The sequence below is a fragment of the Necator americanus genome, chromosome V (assembly GCF_031761385.1).
Source record: "Necator americanus strain Aroian chromosome V, whole genome shotgun sequence".
NCBI classification, from domain to species: Eukaryota; Metazoa; Nematoda; class Chromadorea; order Rhabditida; family Ancylostomatidae; genus Necator; species Necator americanus.
Genome location: NC_087375.1, coordinates 305,145 through 332,783, shown reverse-complemented (window position 1 = coordinate 332,783; position 27,639 = coordinate 305,145). Strand labels below are relative to the sequence as shown.

General features: G+C 38.4%; 2 protein-coding genes across 4 annotated transcripts; one reads left to right on the top strand and one right to left on the bottom strand.

Annotated features, from left to right (window-relative positions):
* Window positions 1–1,207: 1,207 nt before the first annotated feature.
* RB195_012560 (uncharacterized protein) lies at window positions 1,208–11,465 on the bottom strand (the record flags this gene model as incomplete). 2 transcript variants are annotated; one of them, XM_064201985.1, is made up of 8 exons in its annotated part: window positions 1,208–1,354; window positions 2,123–2,218; window positions 2,588–2,664; window positions 2,714–2,803; window positions 3,979–4,030; window positions 4,375–4,473; window positions 11,113–11,265; window positions 11,331–11,465. In XM_064201985.1, 8 exons carry the CDS (start codon window positions 11,463–11,465, stop codon window positions 1,208–1,210), a joined length of 849 nt encoding a protein of 282 aa, XP_064057866.1. The 2 variants fall into 2 exon arrangements, with proteins under 2 accessions (XP_064057866.1, XP_013303092.2); XM_013447638.2 differs by lacking the exons at window positions 4,375–4,473; window positions 11,113–11,265; window positions 11,331–11,465 and having other exon boundaries at window positions 3,979–4,018.
* Window positions 6,527–18,031, top strand: RB195_012559 (uncharacterized protein; the record flags this gene model as incomplete). Of its 2 annotated transcripts, XM_064201983.1 has the most annotated exons (8): window positions 6,527–6,584; window positions 11,787–11,925; window positions 12,585–12,640; window positions 14,963–15,069; window positions 15,991–16,086; window positions 16,426–16,562; window positions 16,618–16,729; window positions 17,927–18,031. In XM_064201983.1, the coding sequence occupies 8 exons, from the start codon at window positions 6,527–6,529 to the stop codon at window positions 18,029–18,031; spliced, it is 810 nt and encodes a 269-aa protein (XP_064057864.1). The 2 variants fall into 2 exon arrangements, with proteins under 2 accessions (XP_064057864.1, XP_064057865.1); XM_064201984.1 differs by lacking the exon at window positions 6,527–6,584 and having other exon boundaries at window positions 11,795–11,925.
* Window positions 18,032–27,639: the final 9,608 nt, after the last annotated feature.

Genomic DNA, 27,639 nt, shown 5'->3' with positions numbered 1-27,639 from the left:
GTATAATTCCCTCTCCCTTCTCCTAGATCTGAAGAATCAAAGCTAAAGATATTGTCCAACGAACTCTATCTTAAAAGTATTCCCCTTGGCAAAATCGTTGTTTGTGGACCTCGTAAGGCTTTTCATGGTCTCAACAGTGAAGAGATGACCAGAACAATGCATCAAACGAAGCCCGAACCAGGTGAGAATGTATTCTTCCTCGAGGAGAGGAGGATATCCGGCAGCATCGAAAGTGAAAGGTTCCGACGAGGTCGATGACAGGTTGGGAGGATACAGCGTTAGAATCGTGAGATAATAGATCTTGCACCGTCGCTACAATGATGCCACTCGTGTTCTTTCACAACGACATAATGGAAGACATCAGAGGGAAAATTCTTCAATGCTGACGGTGAAAATACCAAAGAAAAAGTTTCTTCAATGCCGATTTTTGTCATTTGTTGGTCCGGATGAGAGATCCGATTGAAATCCGAAGGAGGAGAATCAACCGTTACCTTGTCAACCACACGATTATTTATTTATTTATTTATTTATTTATTTATTTATTCACATACACCAATGGTGCATCAGAAAAGAAAGATAAAAGGTGGAACACACTTGTCATCGCATCATTCAAGTGCCAAAGCGGCCTAAGATCTATTTTTATGGATCAGTAGTAGGTCGAGGTGGTTTGGTAAGGTAGGCTCGAATTACATCCAGCTATTGGCATCCCAAGATCAAAGAATTAACATATAGTTGCCCGGACAATTAAATCTTTTGTCAGCAACTCCGTAATTTAGTCTTCTGCATTTCATTAATGAGTGTTCTCAAAGGGTTTTTTAAACTGCTGTATGTTAAAAGAGATCAAAATAAGAAAGGGCGAAAGTGTATCCATACGCATACATCCAAATGCAGCCATATAAAAGTCCTACTCAGGAAGGAGCAAGAATTTCCATGACTCTATCTAGATTGCGGCATTATGGTTGCCTCTGTGATCCGGAAGAATACGTTGAGTATGGATTCAATCTTCCCGAATCTCTTTTCTACAGTAGTTAGTACACAAGCCATACAAGTATATAGAAGTTCTAAAGGGATTGATTAACGCTAAACAGTCTATCCCTTGTTCTCTAAACTTTGGTAAATTAACCCGAAACAATGGGTGCTAATATACTGTTTATTTTGAGAAATTATTACATTATTATTCTATTATTAACTACGCAAATTCTAAATATTATTTCTTCTTGCCGAATGGTCTTGTCATATAGCCCAGCTTGGCACCAGCAGGTTCAAGTCCACCATAGAATGATGCCCCGAGAGTGTAGACAGGTTCGTCACCTTCTGAAGAATCGGGCAAAACGTGAAGATAAGAACCCATGCCCTGAAATTCCTCCGAAAATTTTCTAATAAAGAAGAAACCAATGCTTTAAAAAATTTCTTTAGAGGTTAGGAAGATCGCGAAAACAGTAACTGTTTCTCGCGCCCTTTAACGTATACCAAAGTTTTAATGAGAACGCGAAATAAAGTATAAAATAGAAAAGCAGCGGGTTTTGAACTCTCAAATTTGGATATTTTAGAACAATTTTCTTTCGAAGATTTTCGCATATACATATATGGTAGGGTCAAGACGACCTGGAGTTGCGTAAGCGGCCCGTTGAAGCTAGTTGAGATCAAAATGGGACCTTCGCTATCTCCACCTATCTCAGCAGTCCGAGTCGCAAGGAACCGCTAGCTCGAACTCGGAAATGTATTGCATTTGTTGAAGGCGACACTCGATTAAAATTTTCTACTTTTTTGTTGGGTTCTCTCTAAATTGGGAGGAACAAATAATCCAAAACATTTTTCCAAAGAGAAAAGTAAAAACGAAGAGAAGAAGTCTGGGGCAAAAATCGTTCCTTTCTCTTCTGTTTAGAAAAAAGAGTGTTTTTTATTCTCTCAGAAAATTTATTACTCACGTTTCAAAATGAAGAGTACTTGTAATTTTATACTTCTCGTCTTTTTCCACTATCAAATTTGAGTGCTTAATTGAATGTCCTCTTGTTAGAGAAAATACTTTCCACATTGTCAAAACTTTTCCCTCTTTTTTTTCGGATTCAGGAGGTGCATTTACTATCACTGGAACAGGTACGAATGCTGAAACTGACGATACCTGCTTATTGCCGTTAGCGGACATATCCACGACGGAGTAGTAAGGACGTAGAATCCCAAGTAGTTCAGCGTCACCGCCTCCAACTAAACCACCCACCTGCAAATCCTCTTATTAATTTGAAGACTTTATCGTAGTGGTAACGCTCCGTAAACTCGTTCCTTTTTAATTAAGGCCATCAGGGGGCACCGAAAAATCTCGACCCATTGGGCAACGCAACTTTCATGTCAGTTTGCTGCTCGGCGGCATAGCCAAAGCACGCGGTAATATCCGTATTTGCTCAGAAGATGCCTCCCAAAACGTCTGTAGCTGCCCGAAAGACACTGAGTGAGCTGAGCTGATACAAACAAAGCAGATATTAGTCCGGATATCGCCGATCGACTATGTACACCCGACTAACTACTGTAATGCACACCTTTACGAGGTCACTTTATCGGCGGATTAGGCAGCTAAGAGAGTAGTAAGTACCTCATCCAGATCTTTCATCCCTTGTTCACTGTACCCATAGTTGTTGTCTTTGGAGACATCTGCTTCATTCCCGTCATCTGAAAAAAAAACCTCTGGAATAAAGTTCCACAATGCATTGAAATGTACCTGGCTTCAACTTCTTGTATTCCCGTGGGACAAAACGTTCCATCCATTGTGAATCAACCATTTGCATGACATCGCCGGAAATATGGCTCACTAAAAGGAACGATAAAAGAAGATCCTTGAAATATGGTTGTTCTAGGATCAACAGATGATCAAAATCAATCAAGTTTACCGAGAAAAATTTGCTATATACTCAACCATTTCTAGTATCTGCGCAGTTCGTTTGTCGGGAAATTGCCAGGGAGAGGAATTTGTCGTACAGAGACAAATCCTTACAAAGAAATTGTAGCTCTGTTTCTTTTTTTTTTTTGCTGGTCTCAAAACAGTACTACAACAAAGCAAAAACTAGTGGAGTCACAAAATAAAGGAAAGTCAGCATTTTTCAACCCTAACTTTTTATATTTAGTGAATAAAAAAATCACAAAACTTTCATAAAATAAGCCACTTGTAGGAATATTAAAGGAGCTTGAGTATTTTGGACTGATTTAAGTTAAACGTTTTTTTTACTTCTCCTCTTCTACATAAATACCAATCTTGAAACAGTCCACAAAAAAAAACAAAACAGCGACAGCGCATCTCCATGTAACCAACCAGAAAGGCGCAAATGATAGTAAACCTCTGGAGCGAACACGAATTTTGACATTTTTTTATGGGCGAAAAGGTAAAAATCGCAGGAGGAAAGGAGTTTTTTAGTTTCTATAAAGATAGATTGGAGCTCCTTCTCACGAATTCTGCTCAAAATCCTTTAAAATATTTATGAAAAACTCAACAAGTTCCTGACGTGATTGTTTGTTTTAAATAAGATGATTTGATCAATTAGATTTCTCCTAGTCAATCTCGTAATACGGTAACTCAGAAAGTTTCAAGGATGCAGCTGGATACAACATCCCTTTCGATTTAGTGTATTTCAAGACGATAAAAAAATTTTTGAAGTAGCTGATTCAACAAATCGCTTTGATCTGTTCAATCACGGTGCCACTGCTTCATAATCTACTGAATTCGCTGATAATTTTAGCGAGTTGTCCGCGAGAAAAATATATTTAATGTGAGAAGCGTACTGAGAGTCGTAAAAAAACTTTGGCAAATAATTCTCGCCAATGTTTTTCCTCGCATAACATTTTTTTCGTTAAATAACATCAGTTGTAATTATGTGTACAGCGTAAAACGTTAATTTCTTCTCAATCTATGTGAGAAAATATTGTTTATTCCGCGTACAACTACAAAATACCGTTGACATTTCCCACAACATCCATTATGCTTATACTTACCAAACGCAACAGATATAAACGTAACCAACAATGAGGACATCGTTCCCTTTCCCTGAAATCCGGTTATCTACTTGACAACATCAAGTGCTAAGAAAAACGTGAAGGATTTCGGCAAGGATTTGTCGCGTTGCGACTAGAGCCGAAACACAGCCAAGTGTTCCAAAAGAAAAAGGAGAGCGCCTAGTGAGACTTGAAGGTGATCGACAGCCACCCACACACACATACACACGTCGACTGACCTGCTTTCGGTTTTATCAGACGAAAATAGCACGATCTCTTGATATGCGAATAGTTGAAATTGTTTGAAACATTAAAATTTTGCGTGAACAGGGAAGTTCCGAACAATTATGTCCGAAGAAATTCCCTTCTTTTAACGAAAACAACTTGATAACTCACTGGAGTATCCAAAATTACTGTATCCTTCGGTACGCACACAGCTCTAAAGAGCGAACAAATGAAGAGCACCTCTTCTTGTTTACTCGGTTCCTCACTATCCTAAAATTTATGCATTGCTGTAAGGCTTGCTATGATTTGCGAAGAATTTATATCTATCTTTATCTTTACTTTTTTTATCACCCTACTTTCTCCTATACTAACTATGGATATAAAAATAGTTTTTTCATCGACTATTCGACAAAAGGATGCCAATGAAGGCTACAGAGGAATTGGATGAAATTCATCCATATTTTTTCAAAAACTGATTGTTTTGAGAACTTTCTGCAAAGTTTTCATGGCGAATGATGTTAGAGGATATGACCTCAGGTAGATACACCGTTACATTTAGTTGATTCGATAAAAATTCTCTATATAACACCTTTGGAAAACCAAATCAGAATTTAAACAGTTTTATCCCGTGGTTCCTCGATTTTTCCGAGGGCTGAATGACGTATTTTTGCCTCGGTCAGCTGTAGAGTTCTACCTAAAGGCAGATTTTGGAGCCGAACAGACGATGTATGCTAAAGAAAAGTGTACAGGCCACTTTTTGAAAATGTGCGTCTCTTAGCTCTGATGATTTTCGACTTTTTTCCTTTATTTTAGTGGTACGCTAAGCGTCAGGACGCAGTTTCCAAGAATGTCAGCGAAAACTAAAAATATCCTTTGCACATCCGAGAAGTGTTCAGCAGCACCGACGGTATCTCGTTGCGCTCCTATATACAAAATTATTTGATTTAGCTCATGTGCCCTCTTTCTAACGTATTGCTCCTATAAGCAGTATTAATTTTTTTTCGATTTACCAACATAAACTCATCGGACATCGAAGAAAATATTATTCGTTGCGTAAACATTAGTCTGTTTTTGAGTAATGTGAATTTTAAAAAATAGTAGCAGATATTAAAATATTAAAATAAAATGAAATAAGTTAAAAAATAATACAAAAAATAATAGTAAAAATATTAAAAAGTAAAAATAAAATAAAGTGACCAAAAAATAAAATAATGTCTCCCCTGATTGAGTTGAGAAGTTAAAAAGAGTTCCACAAAAGGCGTCATCCGTACAAAGTGGTCAACGAAGCGTAACTTCTTGATCTTAACTTTTGATGCATCCTATGATCAAACAATTCAGTTTCCTAAGGTCTGTACTGTTTTGCAAAAGCGATATTATTTGTGCTTATTCCGTTTTTTCCACAAACAATCATTGTTGATGCGCTTACATTAGTGCAGAGAATAAAAATTAAAAAAAATTCAGTAGATGAACCGAATGGATATCCCATTTATGTCGTTGTTGTTAGCTGCAAACACCAATTTTTGACCTTCTCAACTAAATCGGGATGCTTCACCTCAGAAAATCGCTTGTGGAAGCTGTTGCTTGTTTGGGTTAGAAAAAGTTAGGCAGATACATTTAATCGCTCTCAAGTTTTCCCACTTTTTTCGCTTATTTGATAGCCGATGTCATTCTCCATTATTCACCTTTGTTGTGGTTACATTCTGGTGAATACAGTACGAACGAAAGAAATATGTCTAGAGTTCAAAATTTTGTGTTTTTCGGTGCTTATATTTTAAAAAAATCAAAATTTAAATGTATTTAAATTTTTAGGTAATTTTATTATTATTTTCAAATGCACCTGCTCACTAGATCTCAGGAAATTTCTCTCTTTTCCGTTATTAAATTCCTCTACACTCTAATGAACAACGGTGTCTTGAAGAGAAATGCCTTGTAGGGTCTGGAAAAGTGTTTTTTTTACGAAGAAGAACGACAAGGACAAAAACACCTGAATTTGATGCCTCTTCAAAATTTTTAGCCGCAGAATTAGTAATCATGGCCATCAAGTAGTAAAAATGGATTGGTGGAACGATGTGTATGGTTTAAAATTTTTTATTTATTTTTTTTTACGACCTAGCCTTCAAGTAGTAGCCAGGCAGTGGAACTATGTATAGACAGCGTCACATTTTTTTGCAAACATTTTACGCTAACACGAGTCAATAATCGATATCCTTGATATTATCGGATGATTCGTGATTTGTAGCTCTATAGATTGATTGATGAAAAAGAAACATGCAGCTAATCACGAAATGATAATTTATTATAGTTATTTTTTTCTTGAATTTTCATGGATTGTGCTCGTAATGTTCGGATAGGAGAAAGTGTATCGATAGGTTACAATACCGGTAAGTCAAGAAAATGAAAATCTCCACCACGATAAAATCTCTTTTATGGACATACTGTAGGGCGGAAAAAAACGAACGAGACTCGTCAGGAATACCTTCTGTTTATTGTTCTGTCGTGATATGGCGACGAGTTCAAGAAGTCATGGATTTCGTTTATGGACACGTAAAAAGATCGGTTTCGCTAATTCCAGTTAATTTTTCCTTTTAGCCATCTCCTCATGATTTTCGGCTGTAAAGCTGCCAACACGGAATATTTATGAAAGAAAAGAAAAGTTTTGCAAGAATAAGTTTTCTCATATCTATCTAGAAGACAATGCCCTTCTCATTGTTTAAAAAGTGAGATTAACTAAAAGATTTTGGCCGGGACCTATAGAGGAGATTAATAAATGCAGTGCGTATCAAAAAACCAGACATGTACTTTTATTCCCTTCTTTTTATTTCAGCTAAGAACTCTGTTTGCACGTCACCTACGGCGTTTTCATTAGAGGACTAAAGTTAGGATTTGTCGTAGAAAAAAGGGAAATTTATACTTCTGATGCTGTCAAAACTTCGCTTGTACCGCTCTGAAGCAGTTATAATTCGAAAATTTATGAATCTACGTAAACAGAATTTTGTAATGTTTTTTTTTTCGAGAATTTCTGTTCGCGGAAGAAAAAAACCAAGATTGAGCTTGTTTTCAAGCATTTAGAAACTGAAACTTTTCCAGCAAGAAGTATGGGTCCAGAAAATCAATTCTAGACATGCACAGTAAAAATCCGTATCTTCAGATCAGCGAGAGCCTTCTCTACTTTGACGGTTTTTAAACAACAGCAATTTTGTCTGCTAACGAAAGGAAAACTACACATCATAATTACCGTAATAATCGTCGTAGCAGGTTAGCTGGTTTCGCTAGCTCTCGCTATGTCCAGCATCTTGCAGGGAACATAAGTGGCCACACTAGCTAAACCACGTCGGATTCTACATCCGAAAAAAAGAAGATGTCCTGAAGTTTTCAAGTGACGTTGATTCAATAGCGGTATTCAAAACACAGAATACGCATGGAGTTAGCAGTAAAGTTCTCGGACAAATCCCTGGAGTAACCTAGTGAGGGACCATCATTAATAATAATTATGTTTTTCTCCTAACTTCTCATGTATAGCTATGGATTCTATTCTTTCAGGCTAATAATTGCATCTTTGATAGTGAAACATCTTTGTTTCAACGCGGTGACTTTATTACTGCGTTGTGATTTCCTGCAAAAATCTACAGAATGTCTCATATAACCTAAAAATTGGCAAAAAAAAATTTATACATAGTTTTTCGCCTATCAATCGCAACTTCACAAAAATCCGTAAATTGCCTGTAGTCCATTATTCGTAACAGAATAAGCTTGTTACTGGAAGGGCGTACAGCAATTCTTCAACGGATGTTCTTTTAACACCTCGACCTATAAAACAATAGTACAACGGTGCGATGTATAGAAAAATGCTCTGGGCAGGATCAGCATTAGTGGTTCGGATTTCCGGTAAAGGATAGCGCTGTGCCTTCGGCAGACGAGGTTGAGCTCACATGCTTTTGTTACCTTATTAGTCTAACTCAATCATCCGCAACTAACTAATCCAGTTAAAAGCCGTGCCGCCTTCACTGTGTGTGAGCGAATCACGCCTACCTGTGCTTGGATGTGCGTGTGTGTGGATGCGCTCCGCTCGCGCGCGACGTAAACCCGCCGCCCACGAATTCGCGCATTACAGACTCACTACTCTCGTTCATTTGCTCGTTACGCAGCAGTTGCTGGTTACCGTAATTATTCCTTTCATTCCTCATTCACGCTCATTAGTTCTTGTTTTATAGAAAATCATGAATTTTCAAGGAAAAGAAGGAAGTGTAAATTTCTGGAAGTTTTTCATGAATTAGCGCATGTGATCTTAAATTGAACGTTATTTGCATGCTTTATTGGGAGTATTTTTGTTCCCTCAGCACTCACTCCCTCTCTCTAGCAACTATTCTAATTTTATATGATTCTGATAGTTTGAGAGGGTTCAAACAATAGTTTTTACTAATAGTTTTTAGAGGGTTCCTCCAATCAGTTAGGTAAGAATATGCAGGTCCACGATTTTCTTGTCATCGTTCAATAATACCCACTCATTGAACGTTACTCTGTCGCTCCTTGTAGTATGAACATGGATTTTCTGGCACGACTGTACTGTTAATTACAGTGCGAGCATGTCATTTTAACTCAAGCTAGTTCAAACCTTTTAAAATCAAACACAATTCCTGTTCTTCAGCTCCTGCGCAGAAAATTTAGAAAACTCAACAGATAGCACAAGGTCGCTGTTCAAAAGACAATAATCGAACGAGAACAAGCAATGCTTTTAAAAGTGTCTTCTTTTAATTTAGAATCATTTTCAAATTAGAAAAAAACACCTTTTTTGTGTTTTGTCCACTCAGTGTCCGTTATATGAAAAACTATCGGAGATATTTCATGCGATAATTCATAATAAACCTCCATATATACTTGACAGCTCTTCATGGTTGGTCTTTGTATAATTACAGCACTAATTACTCCTTGATTTTACTTGCAAATTAGTAAAATATGTTTCCCTAAAATATTCTAGCATAATACAAATAAAAATAACCAGATTCAGTGGTTATCAAATCGCAGATTTTTCAACTAATATTGGATATTTTTATTTTTGATAGTAATAATATTTTAATAACTGATATTTTTTGTTGTCCAGTTGTGCAGATACACTTTTTTTAGAAAATGACAGTCCAATTAAGGTAAAAATCAGATCGGAGTCGGAAGCTAGGTTGAAGCATCTTTACCAGAAAGAGAAAAGTACATTTTCCTGGCCAATCGATTCCCCCGTCGAAGCGAGATCTACCGGTTTCTACGTACATACGCTCGGCTTAAATGCTTACTGTTTACTCAATCTTTTCCAAATTAAGAACATTGTTCTATTACCGGATTCGGCTTTTTATCGATTTTATCCAGTGTTCAAGCTTGATTCTTTGGGGCAGGTCTTCTATGTCAGTCTACTATGTTCGCTAAAAGTTGTTCACAGGGAAGATTTCATTCAGCTTTTCTTTCCTTTTGTTCTTCTCAGCCGTTAAAAGAACATTTTTCTCATGCGATCCGGAAATTACGAAGATTTTCCGTCTAGCTAGCTAAGAAGGAATTGCTACATGCCTGAAATATAAAACTCCCTCTATATTGAAGTATTTTTTCTCCACGAAAGCATCTGCACTCTCAAACTGTGTACATGAACCAGTCCTTACCACAAAAGAATCGATGCCATTCCACTTCGGATTTTCAACTTTCATACTGTGTTCATAGCGGAGAAAAGAGAAAATTAGTTCATTTATTTCAAACTTATCCCTTTTTTAAAGGAGATCTTCTTCTTGTTGTTCCATGTATTTTTTAATGTAACTTTAGAGAGTTAGTGAGTTTCTGACTCAAAAGAAAATGACATGTAAAGATCCATGATGATGCAATAAGGAAACCGATTACGATTCTTCACAATCAGCCTCAGTGTTTTAATCGTTGTAGATTCCCTAAAACCTCCTACTGCCTTATTTTTAGAGTGTCTGATCAAAATCCCGTGTATTTGTCTCTAAATAAGGATTGTTTCTCATTTTCCCCTATTCTATTTCTATTCGTAACTACACCCCGTGTTTAAAGTTAGTCTTTTTCCTCGAAGAGTAGGTGTGATTATGAGGTGATTGGTGCAATGATTCAGTGCATCTGAAACGAGGTACAAACTGAACTAAGCTTTCTCGTGCTTTGTTAGGACTTCTTAAATCATTCTTCAAAATTCAATAAATCAAATTCTTTATTCTTCTTTTTCATTCATGACAAATTTCGATGCAAATCCTTCTCTTCCACATAAAATTCGTGAATAAGGTCTTCAAATGGGAATCAAAGTTTTTTTCTATTACTTTTAAAACTATTTTATGCTAGCTTCTGCCTTAACTATCGTGCAGTGTTCTTCTTTGAACATTTCTCCGTTCACTTTCTATTATTCGCTGATTCAAACTCCCTGGAAAATCTCAAAAACTGCATAACAAGCCTAATTGCCGACAAAGAACGGAAGACGGTGTCACGTTCAAATCTCTCTAGTGTTCCTCACATTACTACTTGACTCCATTTGGTGTGAAACGTTAGTAACGAAGTGGATTGAAGCGAACTGTTAGTCGATTCACCTTCAACTTTTCAAATTTGTTCGCAATTTGGAAGAATTGCGAAGCGTAGTGGCCTTGGCTGTTCGGCCAGCCAGCCAGCAGCATCGCCCACTGGTCGACCAATAGTGCATGCTTAGCGCGTTGTTTTTGATAGTGTGTTACGGTAGCTAACTGGCTAGGAGCCAAAATTTTATGGCTATCATCCGCCGGAATAGTTCAAGTTCAGTCCCGCATGGATACTTCAGCATGATCGGTAATAACCTCCGAGAATTACCTCTCTTAACTTTAACGTTTAATTATTTGTATTTCTCTCCTTAAAAATATTTCACGAAGATTTCTGGATAGAATGTTGAACGTGATGTCGTACGTGCAATGTGAATGAACCGATGTTACGATATTTGTCACGGGAAGCTGCCGTTGGGATGCCCCAAACATAGTCCAAAGCAGGATTTCCACAAGCCAATTCAGGCAATCGGGGACCTGTTCTTAGCCAACGCAGTACCAGAACCTCATTTGTCTCCTGTGATTGTGTGAGGTCTATATTATACCGACTATATTCCACTTTAGGAATCCCCCGACGCTAACCCCAATGGTCCGCAGCTGTTCTTTCCCCCCTTTCCCCAAACTGACCATTTGCAGTCGAGGGTGGGCGTGGCGAGGTCCAGCATTAGCTCCTCCTCTTCCTCCTCCTTCGTCGCCGTCGCCGCCACCTCTTACCATCCACTCATATAAGAGGCAAATGAGCACTGACGCCTATCCTTAAGTGTCGCATGGCTAGTTGAGTTCTACTTTCGCCTCCTCTCTTCTCTCACTCTTCTGAAAAGCACCTTGAGATGGCCTGAGTACCGCTTGACACTGTGCGGCTGGCTGCCTGGCCCGCCTTGTGTGCCATGTAGTCAGTCGGTGTTGTTCTCCACCACTGTGGCTGGCAGCACAATGTCATCAACTCCTGGCATCACAAGGTTCATTCTTTTTGTTCTCGTTTATGTACGTTCATAACTCCGCGGATAATTGTCATTCGACAGCATTTCGGTCTTATAGGTGTCACGATGACTGCGAATGCCACTCCTGGAGTCGTTACGGACAACACTCCGAACGCCTTCAGTTTTCCATCACAGTCCAGTCAAATGCCATATTTTAATTTTCCTCCAAATTACACTCCAGCTAGCGACTTTTCAAGGTATTTTTTAAAGGAATTTTCTTATTTTTCGTTTTATTTTCTCATTCTTTTATCACATTTTCCTGTGTAGAAGTTTGACTCTCTGTTCAACAGAACTTTATCATACCTTGAATAATTGGTGCTCGGCATTACCACAACCTCCCTACGCCTCCTTTCTTTTATTTTGTCAAGATTATTCTTGGACGATAGTTGTGCGTTCACTCATAACGGGACCTCTTAAGAACAACGTTATATTTCCAAGGGTATCTTTCATACTTGGTAAAGTCTTACTCGTTTCTTATATATTGATGAGATATTAATTTGAAGAACTTGTTCTTCTGCCGCAATTCGACACTTTTTTTAATCAATGCATCGCAATCTGCTTTTAGAAAAGCGTTACGGTGTGCGAAACACTTTTAGGTACCAGAGTATCATGTGGAAAATTTCATATTAGAAGAAATTTTCTACATGATCCGCATTGTTTGAGATGTCAAAGAAGAAGGTGTCGTCACATTTTTTGTATGTGAAATTTAACATTTATGACCACCTAGCTCTTGCCCATCCAAAAACATTTCTAGCTACGTTGAGCTATTCTAGAACTCAAACAGTAACGTGCAATAATTTTGCTATTTTTTCTCAACCACTTGCAAATGATCGAAGTTTACCATTTTTCTTTTCAGCTGGGCGAATGCACAATCGACAGCCGGCTGGTACCAACCCGATCCACGATTCGCAAGTAAGTAAACATCGAAGATTACGGTAGCGGATGATGATGATGATGACGAAGGTGTGCTAAACTTGTCATCGTTGTCATCGGTCGTGAAGTTACGTATATTTGTTGTCGGATCAACATTAACACGTCAGATGGTGCTTCGTGTTTTTCTTTTTTTTGGTAGGCTATAAGCGAACCTCTTCCACATTAGAGATAGATCGCAACGCACTCCGCATTCTGTTCAAATCGGCTGTTTTTCGGTGTCAGCACACCGAAATATATGCGGTTATTAGTGGCTAATTGATCGTCGCGTATGTAAGGAAGGTGCGAAACCGGCTAGTCACCAAATTACACTCTCAATTTCACACACACACCCACCTCATCCACAATTTCGTAGAACTGTCCAGTAGCGATTTTTTAGCGCATAGTATCCGTCCGTATCGGTCTTAAGTGAGAAAACGTATGTTGACGTATGGTAGAAGATTCATGACGTGCCCCTAGCCTTACCAATACAGTACTTCTTCCTCAACTGGCGCAGAGATAGTATCGTAGTTTAGAGACGCAGGCAAACGCAAATAGAACAGGTTATGTTTCCCATGTGGCTGCCGAGTTCCCACCTTGCCTCCTCCACACTTCTTCTTTGCTGCAGTGTATAAACAAGCGGTATAAAACGTCTAGAAGATAAAGAGAGCGAGTTTGTCTGCTTATTTGTAGGCGTCTGTAGAAAATAAGTGAACGTTGTGCTTTTTAAATGAGAAACACTCTCATCTACTATGATGCTTCGTAGGAAAAAGGCCATTTTATGAGTAAAGAGTTGTGATAACCTGTGTGGAACATTTACTTACCGACTTTCTGTGGTTCTTTGGTTTTTTCCAGCAAGCTAGAACAAATAATTGCGATCTTCTCATGATCGAAACAAAGCTAGAGGATCAGTTAAGAGTTGAGGAGAGGGATCCATCAAATATTACTTCAGATGAGGTTATTAGGAGTGCTAAAGCGGAACTATTTCGGAATTAGTTGCACTAGCTGGTCAGACTGTACGGATAACGTTCCTGCGAACTCTTATCCAGATTATTTAGAACCGCTGAGAAAATTCCATAAGAACAAGTTAGTTGGTCTGGAGCTTTTTTTTTGCTAATATTTCATGTAAATTGCACCTCATTGAGTCAATCCTGAGGTGTTTGGAACTTATTTTCAATTTTTCAAGAAATTAAGAAGCTAGTTCTAATTTTAATTGATGATTCTAATTTTATTCTTAGGAAACATGAGCGGAATATATTTTCTCATCAATTTCCTCCCTTTATTTTTCTTTGTAATGAATCATAATGTCAACAGCTTCGTTTCAATCTGACGAACATTCCGTGCAACAATTTGCTAACGAAAAAAGTGATGAAGACAAGTTTACAATCAGATTACTTCATATAGTCATAATTTCTTTTCCAGGAGAAAAAGACACTTCTCATCCGAAAATTCCACAAAAACAACACTAATTTTTCATCTGAAATGTGTTTTATCACTAGCGCTTCTTAATGTTCTTCTTGCACACCTCCGTTAAGCCGAATCCACTCAGTGGGGAGCTATGTTAGAGGTCAATTGAGTGTGATTCTAACTGCACTACGGGAAGCCCCGATGTCAATAGAACTCACGTACCAGACCACTTAGTACTAGTGCTCTTATAGTGACTATAAACTGTAACCTGAAGGAATTCTGGGAAATTTTCTCTGCACAACAGCTACCGTACACATGCGCTGACCCTGTTCAACATATTGGATTATCACGCATTACCATTTTGAGAATTACGCAATGTGAGGGGGTAGCTGAGTAACCCTATCCTCGCGACGCAATACTGCCACTTGAGTTGAACTGAAGTGATATGAATGGAGTACTGGATGCAGGTAACTGATCCATGACGGTTGCAAAATATCCAGAAAAGCATATTTGGTGGTATGTGCGTGTGACGTAAACGCTCTGGTTAGCAAGTTCCCGTTCCCGTGGGGAGTCGCCGAGGTTCTACCCCCGACGATGCGCGTACAAGGTCAAGAACGTCTATGCCATGAACTCGTATCTGTTTGTCTTCGCCTCTTTTCGCGTTTATCGAGAGGGACAGGCCAAACTTCTCTACCTCACTCGCTGTCCGCTTCCCCTTAAAGAGATTGGCTTGCGAACGAAAGAGCCAATAAATCGCACCATCTACGAAATCTGCCCGGAAATTGACACTTGTCCGTGGAACAATTGCTAGTATACAGTAGTCAAATAAGGCGATGAGCACCGGAAACGACTGTTGTTTGAGATCCGGGGATGTAAACAGTGTGTACGTGCCAGGTGTTCATCGTTGATTCATTTCAGTAAATCGTTTCGGTGGCCCAAATTTGGGACTAAACATCGCTGCATCGCAAGGGCTTGTGAATTCGATGAGCAGAAGGAAGCGACGGGTGCTGTTCACTCAACAACAGGTACCGTAGTTCAACAAGACATTTCTGAATATTATTCGGGAAAATACTAAGAAATTCGTGACAGTGATGAAATTCAGTGATGAAAATTTTAAGAAAGTAATCGAAAAATAAAAAGAAAAATTAGTAATTAATAAAATCAGGGACATTTTTACAAGAAGCATTTCCATTTCATACTATTCAACTTTGAAAAAAAAAACTGCATTAATAAATGCAAATGTCCTGAGCATTGTAGTGCAGGTGTTTCGGGCTGTAAATTCCCCTCAGTTACTGTTATTTCTCCTTTCTCAGCACTATGGTTATAGAACATTGTTGTGTAAATTTAAACTGATTTAGTGCTAAAATAAAGGAATACCACTTCTGAATATTATCACATCAGTAATACGAAAAATTTACACCACTCTAAAGGAACTACAATACCGTATTAGCCTAAAAACACTGGTTTTTTCTTTAAAAAAAACAAACTGGAAAAACCAACAATGTGTTTAGAATGTTTAGCACTATTCTGTTAATTGTAGCCTATGCAGAATGTAAGACAAGATTCACTTTTTTTGAAATTACAACGAAAAATTATATCCGGTTTCCATCCTCTTCCTCTGTTTTTTGACTCTTCACTTCCGGCATTCAGGCTTTGAAAGTGTAATTTTTCTGGATTTGACAGCACTGCTGCCTGCTATAAAGAAGAATCTAGATTCTCTGAGAAATTTATTTCATATCGTGGTTTATCTCGATGTGAACAAGTGCATCTAGAATTTTCCAGAAACAGGCTGATAACAACAAAACTTCCAGGATCTTGATTAATTTGGATTAAATTATATTTCCGAAAACTCCTGTAAAATCCATTAAGAAATTGTCTTCACTTCACTTTCTAATTGACTAGAAAAAAATGTAACACTATACGCCGGAAACAGCAAACAATTCCAGGTTAACGAATTAGAGCGACAATTCCGCCACAAGAAATATCTTAGTGCCCAGGATCGCGAGATCCTCGCCAAGAATATCGGGCTCTCGCCCACTCAGGTACGTCATTTGGATGCTGAAAACACTTGACTAGAATCCGTGCACCTGCCGTTTATGACGCAATCGTCCGCAGTCAAAGAATAACCGCTTCCGAATCTGACTTGGAACCCTTTAACCTCGATGTTTTTCACCTCTTCAATATGTGCGCTCACTCTGTCAAGCTGGTTCGTTGCCTGGCTTGGCGCGAGTTTCTTTTGTCCACAAACAAGTCTTGGGTAAATTTTAGCCAATCATGGACGTCGCGAGGCAGCTATAGGGCTTGCGCCAGTACATCACGGCTTCAAAATCACAGTGGCAGGGAAAACATTGCGACTAAATCCGGAAATTCGTGCACTTTAGGTTAAAATCTGGTTTCAAAATCAACGTTACAAGCATAAGAGACAGGATAAGGAGCGAGCGATGAGTAAAGGAGGCCGAGAAAACAGCGAATCACCCGGAAGCCATGAGGATAGCGATGGCGAGACTATGGTTACAGAGTGAGCTCAAGCACTATTTTCTTCAAATTTTGAAGGAATAATTGCGTTGTTCCAGTATCAAACCAGAAAAAATCGACGGTGAAGAGAAAGCGTCCGCGTTTCCCTCTCCGGCAGCTGTCAACGATACGTCCTGTCTTCCGGACATCAATAATCCGATTTATCAGCAGGTGAGCGCCTGCGACGACGAGCTGCTCGTCTTCCGCTTCAATTTAAAGCCACCGTAATCCTATCATAAGCATGCATAGCTAACGAATCTTGTTTGATAGATTTGAAATCAAGTGTACGTCCTCAACGAAACGTGATTTGAAATTTAAGCCAGTAAATGCTGGTGGAGTATGCTGTGGATCTCCTCGAGTCACTTGTCAGCAAAACTTGAAAAACTTCTCCGTAGTCATCTGTCCATTTATGGAATATGTAAGCTGAGGTGCTCCGAGTATTTAAAAAAGAATGTTTCTAAAGTAAGCTACTGCTTGAGAAGTTTTCTAAAGTACTGAGCAATTGAAATTGTTCCATAATTAATTTGGATTTGTTTTGAAAATATGCTAAATAGCTATCGTATGATAGCAAGAAGGTGGTAGGAACTGTACAGTATATTAAATAAACACTATATTACTAAATTTAGTGGATGGGTTATCCTCTTCAACGTAATTTTTGATAGTTGTACAGTTCTTTTAACGTTACATCCACTTATAAAATATATTCGCTAAATGAGCTCAAGGGACTCAATCCGTGCTGCTAGCACAAATTCTTGAACTAAACTCTTTTTGGATTAACAAATAACACCAAATCAAATTTTTTTCAGTTCTTAACCTTTAATTTAAAAAGATTTAGTTTCAAACAACATTTGATCTCAGCTCAAATCAAACGTTCTATGGAATAGTTTTCGTATGCGTACTAACCGTACGTGTTGCGTACGTACGTGCACGTGTAACCATCAGGGATGCAAGTTTCGCTAAATCGACAATTCCTTCCTAAGTAGAAGAACAACTGAAACCATTCCATTTTGAGCAAATAAATAGTAATAATAACTCCTCCGTGAGTTTCATTTCAAGAGATTCAAATCTGTCAGATTTAAAAAGCACATTCACACAAATTATTTCCTATTTTATAATAATTTAATCATACATTTATAATTTTAATCATATTTTCCCTAAAAAAAAACAATGATTTAATCTAATTAATTAGCTCGGAACAGAATTGAGAAAAGCAGGAAAATCTAAAAAAAGGAACACTTTTAGAAATTTTTCGTATTATCATAATCAATTTAACCTTAAAATTTTTCCTCTTTTGGATATTATCACCTCTCTTCATCAATTCTCTATTGACTAAACTAATTAGCTTCGTGATCCAACTTTTCTTTCCAGGCGATGTACCAACAACACGCCTACATCCCGCAGGGCATCACATTCCCGTTCGCTCAGGGCTACCCAACTACTGGTCAATATCCCTATTCACAATATCGATTGTAATCGTTCAACTTAGGCGTTTTAACATCATCCTATATTATTGATTTCCGTCGTGATCGATATCGCTGTCCGTGTACTGTTCTTCGCAGAGTATGGTTTTTTTCCCCCACGTCAATAATAACTTTCCAAAGTACCAGAATGAGCTCAACTCGCGCCGCTCTGAGCTGCTCGAATGTATGTACAGTGACCATGTGTGTCGTGTGCTGCTTCGCCGCTATCTTACCCAGCCGCCATCCCACGTCCCACGTCCCATCCCCTCCGGGACAGCGTTTCTGTGGTTACGGTAGCGACGAAATAGTGTGCTCTTGTTGGAGTAATTTGTGTTAAATTATTTATTGCAGGTACTATGTTGTATGTATGTGTATATGATGAGGTGCGAGGTGCTGTGTCAGAGCGCACTTGAGATGAATAAAAGTGTGCATTAAGGGGATGTCCACTTAACATTGTGGATCTATTCATCGCTGCGATCACTTCAAGTCATACATTGACTGCCTAAAACGCAAGAATCGACACAACAGATGGTCAGAAACGCCGAAACTCCTTTGGTGGATACGGCGTTCATGGATCTCAACAACAAGCAAGACGAGATCCACAAAAAATTGTTTGAAAAAGGATGAAAGTGAAGATTATGTATGGATTTGTTGTTTTTATGATCCTCTTGCTCAGAATTTCGGTAATTCATGTGAGGGGAAACGCTGTCCCGCAAAACTATAACGAACCACTTATTACACATCCTGAGAATTTGAGATGAATTATTTTCTTTTTTTATTCAATTCATGCATAGTAGTACATGGTCCTCCTCTATAACTGTAGAATACAACTTTGCCCTCCTAGCAGCAGTAAACCCTCTACTATTTGCACATACATATTGACCGTAACTTCAAAGATTCGCATCGATACTCCTCTCCAGTCAATTTAATGGCGGTCTCTACCGCAGTCAGCAACTTATTCGTGTGAGATAAACCTAATGATGCGTCAGAGAATATGGATTTTACGGCTAGGAAATATTTAAATGATTCCCAAAGAAAAAAAAAACAATTTCTTTCCAAACTTACCTTTACATTGATATTCTCTTCACAATCGCTAAGGAACTGATGCCAGAAATTACTTACTTGAGTACTTGCTCACAGTCTTCGCTTTGTAATAGATTTTATCTTGTTTTTCTCAGGTAAACAAAAGCAAATATATTGAGAGATGATCCGTGAAGAAGCAGTTAACCCATTCAAATATGTTTTACTTAATATATTTAATATATATTAAAATGTATTTAATATATAAATATGTTTAATATATAATTCCCTTGGAATAGGAATTGTTGCATAGGCTAAACGTCCACGAAACTACACCCGTCACCCACGCCGGCGTCCGTACATCCCTCCTCGTCCAGAGATATTACTGTCAGCAAATTACTCCGATTACTGATCAATTTTTCGGAAAGGATTTGAAGACGCTAACTTACTACTCTGTATTTTCCTCGGATCATCCATGTTTGTTTCTTTGTACATAGTGAATCATGAATGAATTCCCTAATTTTAAATGGCTTTTAATGGTATAGACGAACTATCAAAAGCAAAAATCCCTTATTATAGTAGCTTTCAAGTGATACTCTAAGTGAAAAGTAAAATAATACTAACAAGAGAAATTTAAACTATCCGGATGATAATTGGATGTGGCTGTTGGATGACTACATAGAGCCGGCATTCGTTCAAATTTGTAGAAGAACATGACGGTTAACTGAAATTCATTTCTTAACCGAAGCGTAAAATTGCGAAGGAAAGTGCTCTTAAAACAATGAAAACATTCCACTAAAAAATCCTAAGGAAATAGAAATGTAGGAAAATATATAGAAAACAATGCTTATAAAAATCAAATAAACAATGACGCAGTGCTGGGTTAGTTCCAGTCCGAAAAAATGTAGAAACACCCACAAAAACATGGTGATTTTCGCAGAGAGTGCAGTGGAAATATCTTGTAGAGAGCTCGATAAGATTCTTAATTTTTCGAAGCCTCCTTTGAAGCAATGGGCTCATTACCTCTCTTTGACGGAACATTCTAGCAATATTCCGGAAAGGGAGGCAATAAATGTCCTCTCAAAACGCCGCAATGTTACTTTCTCATTCTTTCGGCACTATTGGCAGGAAACGTCACCTTCCTTCCATATTGTTCTAATTAGATAACACTGTCTAGCTGTCCTAAAAGCTTTGCCCTCATCTCGTCTACCGTAGTTCTTTGGCGGCTACGCGCGCGCAAAAGATGCGCTTTGTTTGCGTTGGCTAATTGACCTGTGTCGACTGTCTGCTATGCATCTTCTGTCAGACATTTTTTAAAGGATTTATTAGGGAAAAGGAAGAGTACGGATGTGTGTATGTGGTCATCGTATGATTTACTTCCTTATTTGTACAATTTTGAAGTGCTTTTGATCTGTAGGGTAAAAGTACTCGTCAAGTATGTGCTCGTCACACGCATATGTGAGTCGAATAGCCATCGCCGATGGACAGAGAGCGTCTGTAGAGGGGAAATGGATGATACTCCCGGAAAACAGTTATATGAACTCAGTAAATCTGTGTCATGATGTGAAAAATTTCTGGAAATTTTTCAGTAAGCATGTGATATCTCAATGGTATCCGCTCAGCTGTGTGCAAATGCGATTATCGCCCGTCTCAGCGACACTGTAACTCAATAGGGTGTACTCAAGCAACGAACCTGCAGATGCTTTCAAGTGCCGACCAACAAATAAAGCTCTGTTTCATCAACGGTTTCTCGGCGACTCTTGAGTGAACGCTTTGAGTACTCGAGTGGGAGTAGGAGAATATCAGATGTTCTTCTTCCCCTCGGGATCACTCTCATCCGATGTTTTTTCCTGATCTCCTACCTCACTTTGCTCCATAATTCACGTTTTTATAATTCACTGAGTTGAAAATTTCTGAGCATTCTGAATTCAATAATTGGATCATTTCAGCCAAAATTTTCAACACCATTCTAGATTTTTCTTGGTTTTTAATGCTGTTAATAAAAAGAGGTTTCAAAAACGGATTACTCTGCTTTAAGGAGTAAAATGTGCACACGAGGTTGGTTTCGGTGTCATTGCGAATATGAAATGTTTTAGAAAATTGATTAAAAAGAACTCGAAGTGAATGCGTTTTTTGTTTTTATTGAAGGTTCTTTTTCGAGATCACGAACTACAGATCGGTGGATTATCAGTTTGATCGCCGATGAAAAAGTTCAGCCACTCCCAAGAAAACTTTGGATTTGGAAAATGGGTTATCTGGGTACAAGATTGAGGATTCCTCTCGAATGCTCAAAGTCAGTAAATTCTTAATTCGGGGAAAAAATGGTCCAACTCTGAAAATCTCAACTAAGCTAAAAGATGTGAGACACTACCAGTGAGTCTTATATATGTACCAATCTTATGGAGGTTGTGAGATCTAATGGGGATTTCTTTGGAGAAATGTAGCGAAAAAAACTATAACTATAGTATAAGTGCACAATTAGTTCACAGTCTTCTACTAATAAAGCATCCCAGTGCTCAGAAAATGACATCGAAGAAGAAATCTCTAAACCTCATTGCCAGAAACATTAGCATTCATGAGGAATCAGCAGCCATATCGCATGAAACAGCGTGCCATTGTAAGTCTACGACCATAATAAGTTTTACCACTACCATATACTAATTATCGTTTCGCACCTTCTCATCGGCCACATTCCCACGTACATCCAAAACGAGCTGATCCATAGGGAACCAGATGTTCGTTAGGAAGTCTCTATAGAACAGGTTGGTCCACTTAATGCAGATGAGTGTATGTGATGAAATAATACACACACCCCCACAGATTCACACACAATGTTACTGTATCGGAGATTCCTGTTCCTTTTTTTAAATCAACCAGCAGTTAGCGATGTTCAGACGAGTTACGGAAAGTACAAGCTGAGTGTGATAAAAGAACTGGGAAGTTTTCACATCTTTTATGCACTCTTCACACTGAAGGACAGGCCGGGTACAGAACTTCCAGAAGAAGACTACACAAATGGTCCAGAATAAGAATGCATGTCGGAACTTCAAAAGAAGTCGCTTTTCTTACTTATAGCGCAGTAAGTTAGCCCGAAACATTTATGTCAACGGTTTAATTAGTTTAGCTTGATCAATTATATGAACGCAGTAATGGAGAAGAAAACCAATTCTGCTCCGTTGCTACTTCAGTGAATCCTGGAAATGATATATGAAGCATAACACAGCTCCCTTAATAAGAAGCATCTATATATGCAGAAATCAGATCATGCCTACATATGCAGATCCTTCGATATTTCCTAACATTTCCTTTCCGCAGTCAAAAATTCCCTTCACCGCTCACCGTCGATGCGGAGTCAGGATTCTGCGGACACAAAATTCCGCTTTTGTTCGCAGAAATCACTTGAGAAGCAGTTTTTTGACACAGCAACAGTCATTCGCCAAGGGATGCAAATGCTGTGAACGATATAATGGTGAAATTAACGATAGCGCTGAATTTCTTCCTCTCACAACATTATGATTTTTCCAGTTATTCGAATGCTTTATCTTGAACTGATCGCTACTTTATTTTATCTTTGCGTCTAAGAGATTGGGTCGTCAACATCCGATATTAATTAATCTTATGCAGTTTTTTTTTTTCGGACACAGATCCACAAGTTTATGACAGTCCATGTATAGATGTATGTATAATATATACACAACACCAGAACGCTACTAACTTTTGCCCCAAAAGCCGTCACTGACGGATTCATCCTCCGCAAGCCGTCACAATTGTTGGGATCAGTCAAAATTAAATTTTGAAAATACTATTCGAAAGCAAAAGAGCTGCAGTTTTCAAATATATGTACTTGAAAAATTTTGTTCTGAAAAGTGAGTGGCCTAAAAACAAGCAAAGGTTCATAGGTAAATACTATATAATGCGTGGATGCATGTAAATAATAATTTAGAGCAAGATCTACTCAACTATTCACTAATTATCTATCTTCTATTTTCTTTCTACAGGTTCAATACCAATTTTATATATTTTCGACTGAATGACACTTTCGGGAAAAACAACCAATTTCCACAATTTTTACGACGAGAGGTTCACCAGAGATTCTACAACTTAACGAAGCAGAGTGCATGAAATATTTGAACAAAACTTCTCGCAAAGATATAAATATATGCAGTATATACATACAAATCTTCACTTGGCCTTACGACATCACGCCTACCGTAATCCATTCGTTTTTATCTCCGCTCTCATTCATTACATTTCCCTTTGACAGATGGTTTCTACCACTCGACAGCGATTCCCGTCCACTTCACGACTGACCCATTAATTCTCACCGAATCAAGCGTTTATTTCGCTTGCAAGAATTTTCGAGATTCACGGGGGACATCCGATGAACTTCTAACCCGATTTGACTCTAGTTAATTATTAATTATATACCTACTAACGGCGACAAATGCGCCGTGATTAAAGGGCGCAATGTTGCGCAATTTTGAGCTGAACCTAAATACCGTAACACTCTCGTTAGTAGAGTGATCGAAAGAATCCAGCGGTGTTAGTTTAGCGAAAATTCTGCCATAAGGTGGTCAGAAGGTTGACCTTAACGATGTTTGACTTCATTTCACACTAGTGAATGATGAATGAGGTGCTAAGAGTCAAGTCAGCAGGGTGCTTGCTGTTCATCAGGTAACCTAAAGGTGCACGTCTATTCACTTCGACCCATATTTTCCTACGGACTTCGCGCTCTTGACCTTAAGTGCCTGATTTCTGGCTGTTTACAGAGATTAGTGTGAAGCGATGGATTAAGGATCGAGTTTCATCTCCACTAAAATAGACAAATGTACACATACACACATGTGTGTACGTATGTACGTACGTACACATCGCTGTCACCTCAACGTAGACTGGTTGAGGTCCGTAGTTAGAGGGCCAAGACGAGGAACCAAATCTACTGATTAACCGTGCTAATGCAATATCACTTGAACCATCTAGGGCTTAGGTTCACATATGTCAGGATTTCTGTCAAATTTCTTTTACTCAGTGGGTGTTTCCAGAAGAGGCTGCAATCGAGAAGTGAAGGAATGTAGGAATGGAAGCTGATAATAACCATTTATCCACTTCCCATAGGAAAAGGGCGACCTCAGAGCGGCAGAAATTTCGGGACCACCATTTTATGCTCACTTTAGAAACTTTTCCCTTCTTCCAGGATTCCTGCAGTGTACTCCTCGTGGTTGTTGCAACTACTCTAGAATTGATAAGAAAGAAAATATTCCGGTTAATTGATCCTTGTGCCATAAGAAATTTTAAACACTTAGTGAATTTTTTTTTCTATTTATTTGTTGTTTGTTTATTTGTTGACATACAAGAAGGAGATATACAAAACCGTTTGGCTTCAGGAACTCAAACAGAACAGTTATGCATGCATATGTGGCAAGCAATAGATAAAGCGTATGGGATTGATCAATCGCTTCGGGATGAATCAATGCATTCGACTTCAATTAGGAATCGTTCGAAGTTTTGTGGACGGCTATATCCCCTCTACTCTAATGGTACTGTAGGAGTCACCCGGGGTATTCCATCAGCGTTTTAATTCTTTCTAGACATGTCTCGTAGCCATTTATCGACTTTCGGAAAGATAAAGAATCTTCTCGGGTGGGGCGATTCCGAACTATCGATTATGCAGTCGAAGCGGAACCTCTTCCCGTTGCAGTTGCACGCTAGGAACCGGAAACTCTTACCGCTAAACTCGCCCCAACTTAGGAATATCAGAAGCAATATACAGTAACACCAAAGAAATCGAGGATATTCAGAAATTACGGCGATAAAGGGTTCAGTGTTTCACTATTTAAAAGATTTTAAAGAAAGATGGATGAGCTTGAGAGAAAGGAAAAATTTAAAAGGCAACCCGTTCCATTCTGTGGGGATTCTGAAGAGGATCCCAGAGATCAACGTTATGAATGCATATGGAACATATTCTCTAAGAAAATTTTTGTAAAATTTTACGGTTATTTGGCATGTTTCTTTCCAAGAAAATCCTTCTTCATATCGCTGCAAACTAACGTTTTTTCAATAATCGAATTGACCATAATCACAAAATGACCCCATAAATGGGACTATAAAAATATGGATCAAAAGATGAGATACCCTTCTTCTTCTGAAATATTCGGTGACGATAGCAGAAATACAACTTATGAACCGGCGTGGTATTAGATCGGACTACATAGCTCGACAAGAGCTGCTTGTGACTTTTGTAGGCAGTGTTCATGAATATTTTCAATGTTGGCTCGGGTTCTTCCCAGTGGGTAAGTTCAAGACGTAGATTTCGAGAATGGCAGCGAAAACACAAACCACATCTTTTATATTTGAAAACCACGAAAAAACATGCCAGGGAAGTACCAGTTTGTCCAACGACGCAGCTCTTTACACTAATACAACAGATAAAACGAAGATAAAACGAAAACGAAGCCTAGTAAAGTAGGCTATTGGTAAAATTACCTGATAAAGCGACTTTTTTTAAATCAATATGAGTAATAAAACACACCTAACCTCAGTGATCTCGCCTCCTAACTCCTGTGAGTGTGGAAAAAAGAAGCCTTATCGCGTGAACTGAACCATCAGCTGGTCCTGAGGCCTCTGATTCCTGGATTTGTGAGAAGACATTTAGACCACAAGTAACGATAGAGAGATCCCAATCTTGAAAATTTCTCGAACTTTGTCTTTAACGCCCTTTATGAATGCCATAGCGATAGCCAATTAGTAGTCCTCATTTTATATCCTTATCAAAAGCCTCTGGCCGGACATAGGCCAGGGGTCATGAAACGGAAACTAACATTAACATTAATCAGTGTAATTTGCACCAGTATGGAGCCATCGTGAAGGCTCCAAGCATGTTTTCGTCTGTTCGTATGTGGGAGTTGATAGCGTGGAACGTGTGTGCATGTTTTGAATGAATGAATGGATGACACGTCCCAGTGCTCACCACAGCGGCGCCTCTCCCGTCACCTGAGTTTATTTAAGACTTTGAAACAAAACGTTTTCGATACGGCTCAACAATAATCACAAATCTATGACCTTTTCTATAATAAAATAGCTGCGATCCAGGAGAAAAATCTCTCATCCTTCACCGGAAAACAAAAATACGGAGGAATCAAGTAGTTAAGAAGTGATGAGTCGCCTAATGAAGTTCTTAATAGTCTCTTTGGGTAAGGAACTTTTTTATGAAGAGCTCAAAGCTCTGCTCAACGATCACAACCAACGTTGGCATCATCAGATGAACTACAATTAAAATCCCCTTCTTCTTCAACACATTTTTTCCTGGCGAAATGGAGGAAACTTGAGCGAATCATGTTTGTCTACGAACTGATATCAGAACCCATAATCGAACAGACTACGATTAAGGATTCATATCAAGTGCACACCTTAGATGCCGACGTCTGACATTTACAAATTGCAGGAGAACAAAGGGCAAATTCGTGAAGAACAATTTCCGAAGAATTTCTGTCGGATGTTCAGAAAAATGCAGCCAAAAAGTGTGGTTCATCATTAAACCTCTGTAAATCAAGTATTTCGTTTTGCAAAGGAAACAAAAACATATGAAAACTTAGAATATGTTGATTCAGAAAAAAATCACTCCAATTAAAATTCTAACTTGAGAATGCAAGGGCCGAATTCAAAGAATATTTACATGCCGCTATCGGATTGAACAAATTTTAGTGCTTTAATGTTGAAGCAATTTTTTTTTCGCTCCAGAAAATCTCTTGATTTTTCACGAAAATGAAACTTTAGATTGGACTCTAAATTGGCACTAACACACAGTACTGTACGTCTAAATCATTATTCATTGAAATTTAAATAGACACAGTACAAATCACAATATTAATTAAGCAAATTAAGCGAAAAGAAATAGGTATCAGTTTAAAAGCCACCACGCTGACGGAATATTTGAAAAGAATTTCCAGAATTTCAGCAGGAGGTACATAATCGTAGTCTTAGATAAAGAATCTGTACGTCTGAAGTCAGAAAACTTCAAGGTGGCCTACAGAAAACGCGTTTCGAGGTGTATCGACAATAGAACCCATCGGATCACTAATGGCCGAAAAATTACCGCAGGTAGATCTTCCGGCAGAGATTTGTACAATGAGCGGAGCGAAAAGTTCTTCGATTTCCACTATAAATATGATAATCCTGCATATAATAAAAATAGGACTCTCTCGTAAAAAATTCAAATCAAAATTTGTCAAAATTTCAAACATTTAAGTCTATGTTGCAATTCTATACATTAATTAAAATGCCTTGAGGTGGAAGTGAGATCTGTGTGCAGTACTCCATACAAAAAACAAATAACTTTTATAAATCATTGGACTGTAATTCCAGCAAAAAAAGTCCGAAATATTGGCATTGCTTCTTCCTTACTTCACTTTCTAAGCACAGTGCAGCAAATTCCTATATCGTAGCCCTTAAAGGTGCAAATTTGCTTTGTATCGTTAGCTATGGCCTAGCTAGGCTAGCTTCAAAATGTTGCAATATTTCATGAAATGATGCTAGGAACTAGAGAAAAAGGCACTTTCTGAACACCTTCCTAAAAAGACTAAGTCGTTAACGAATTACGTACTG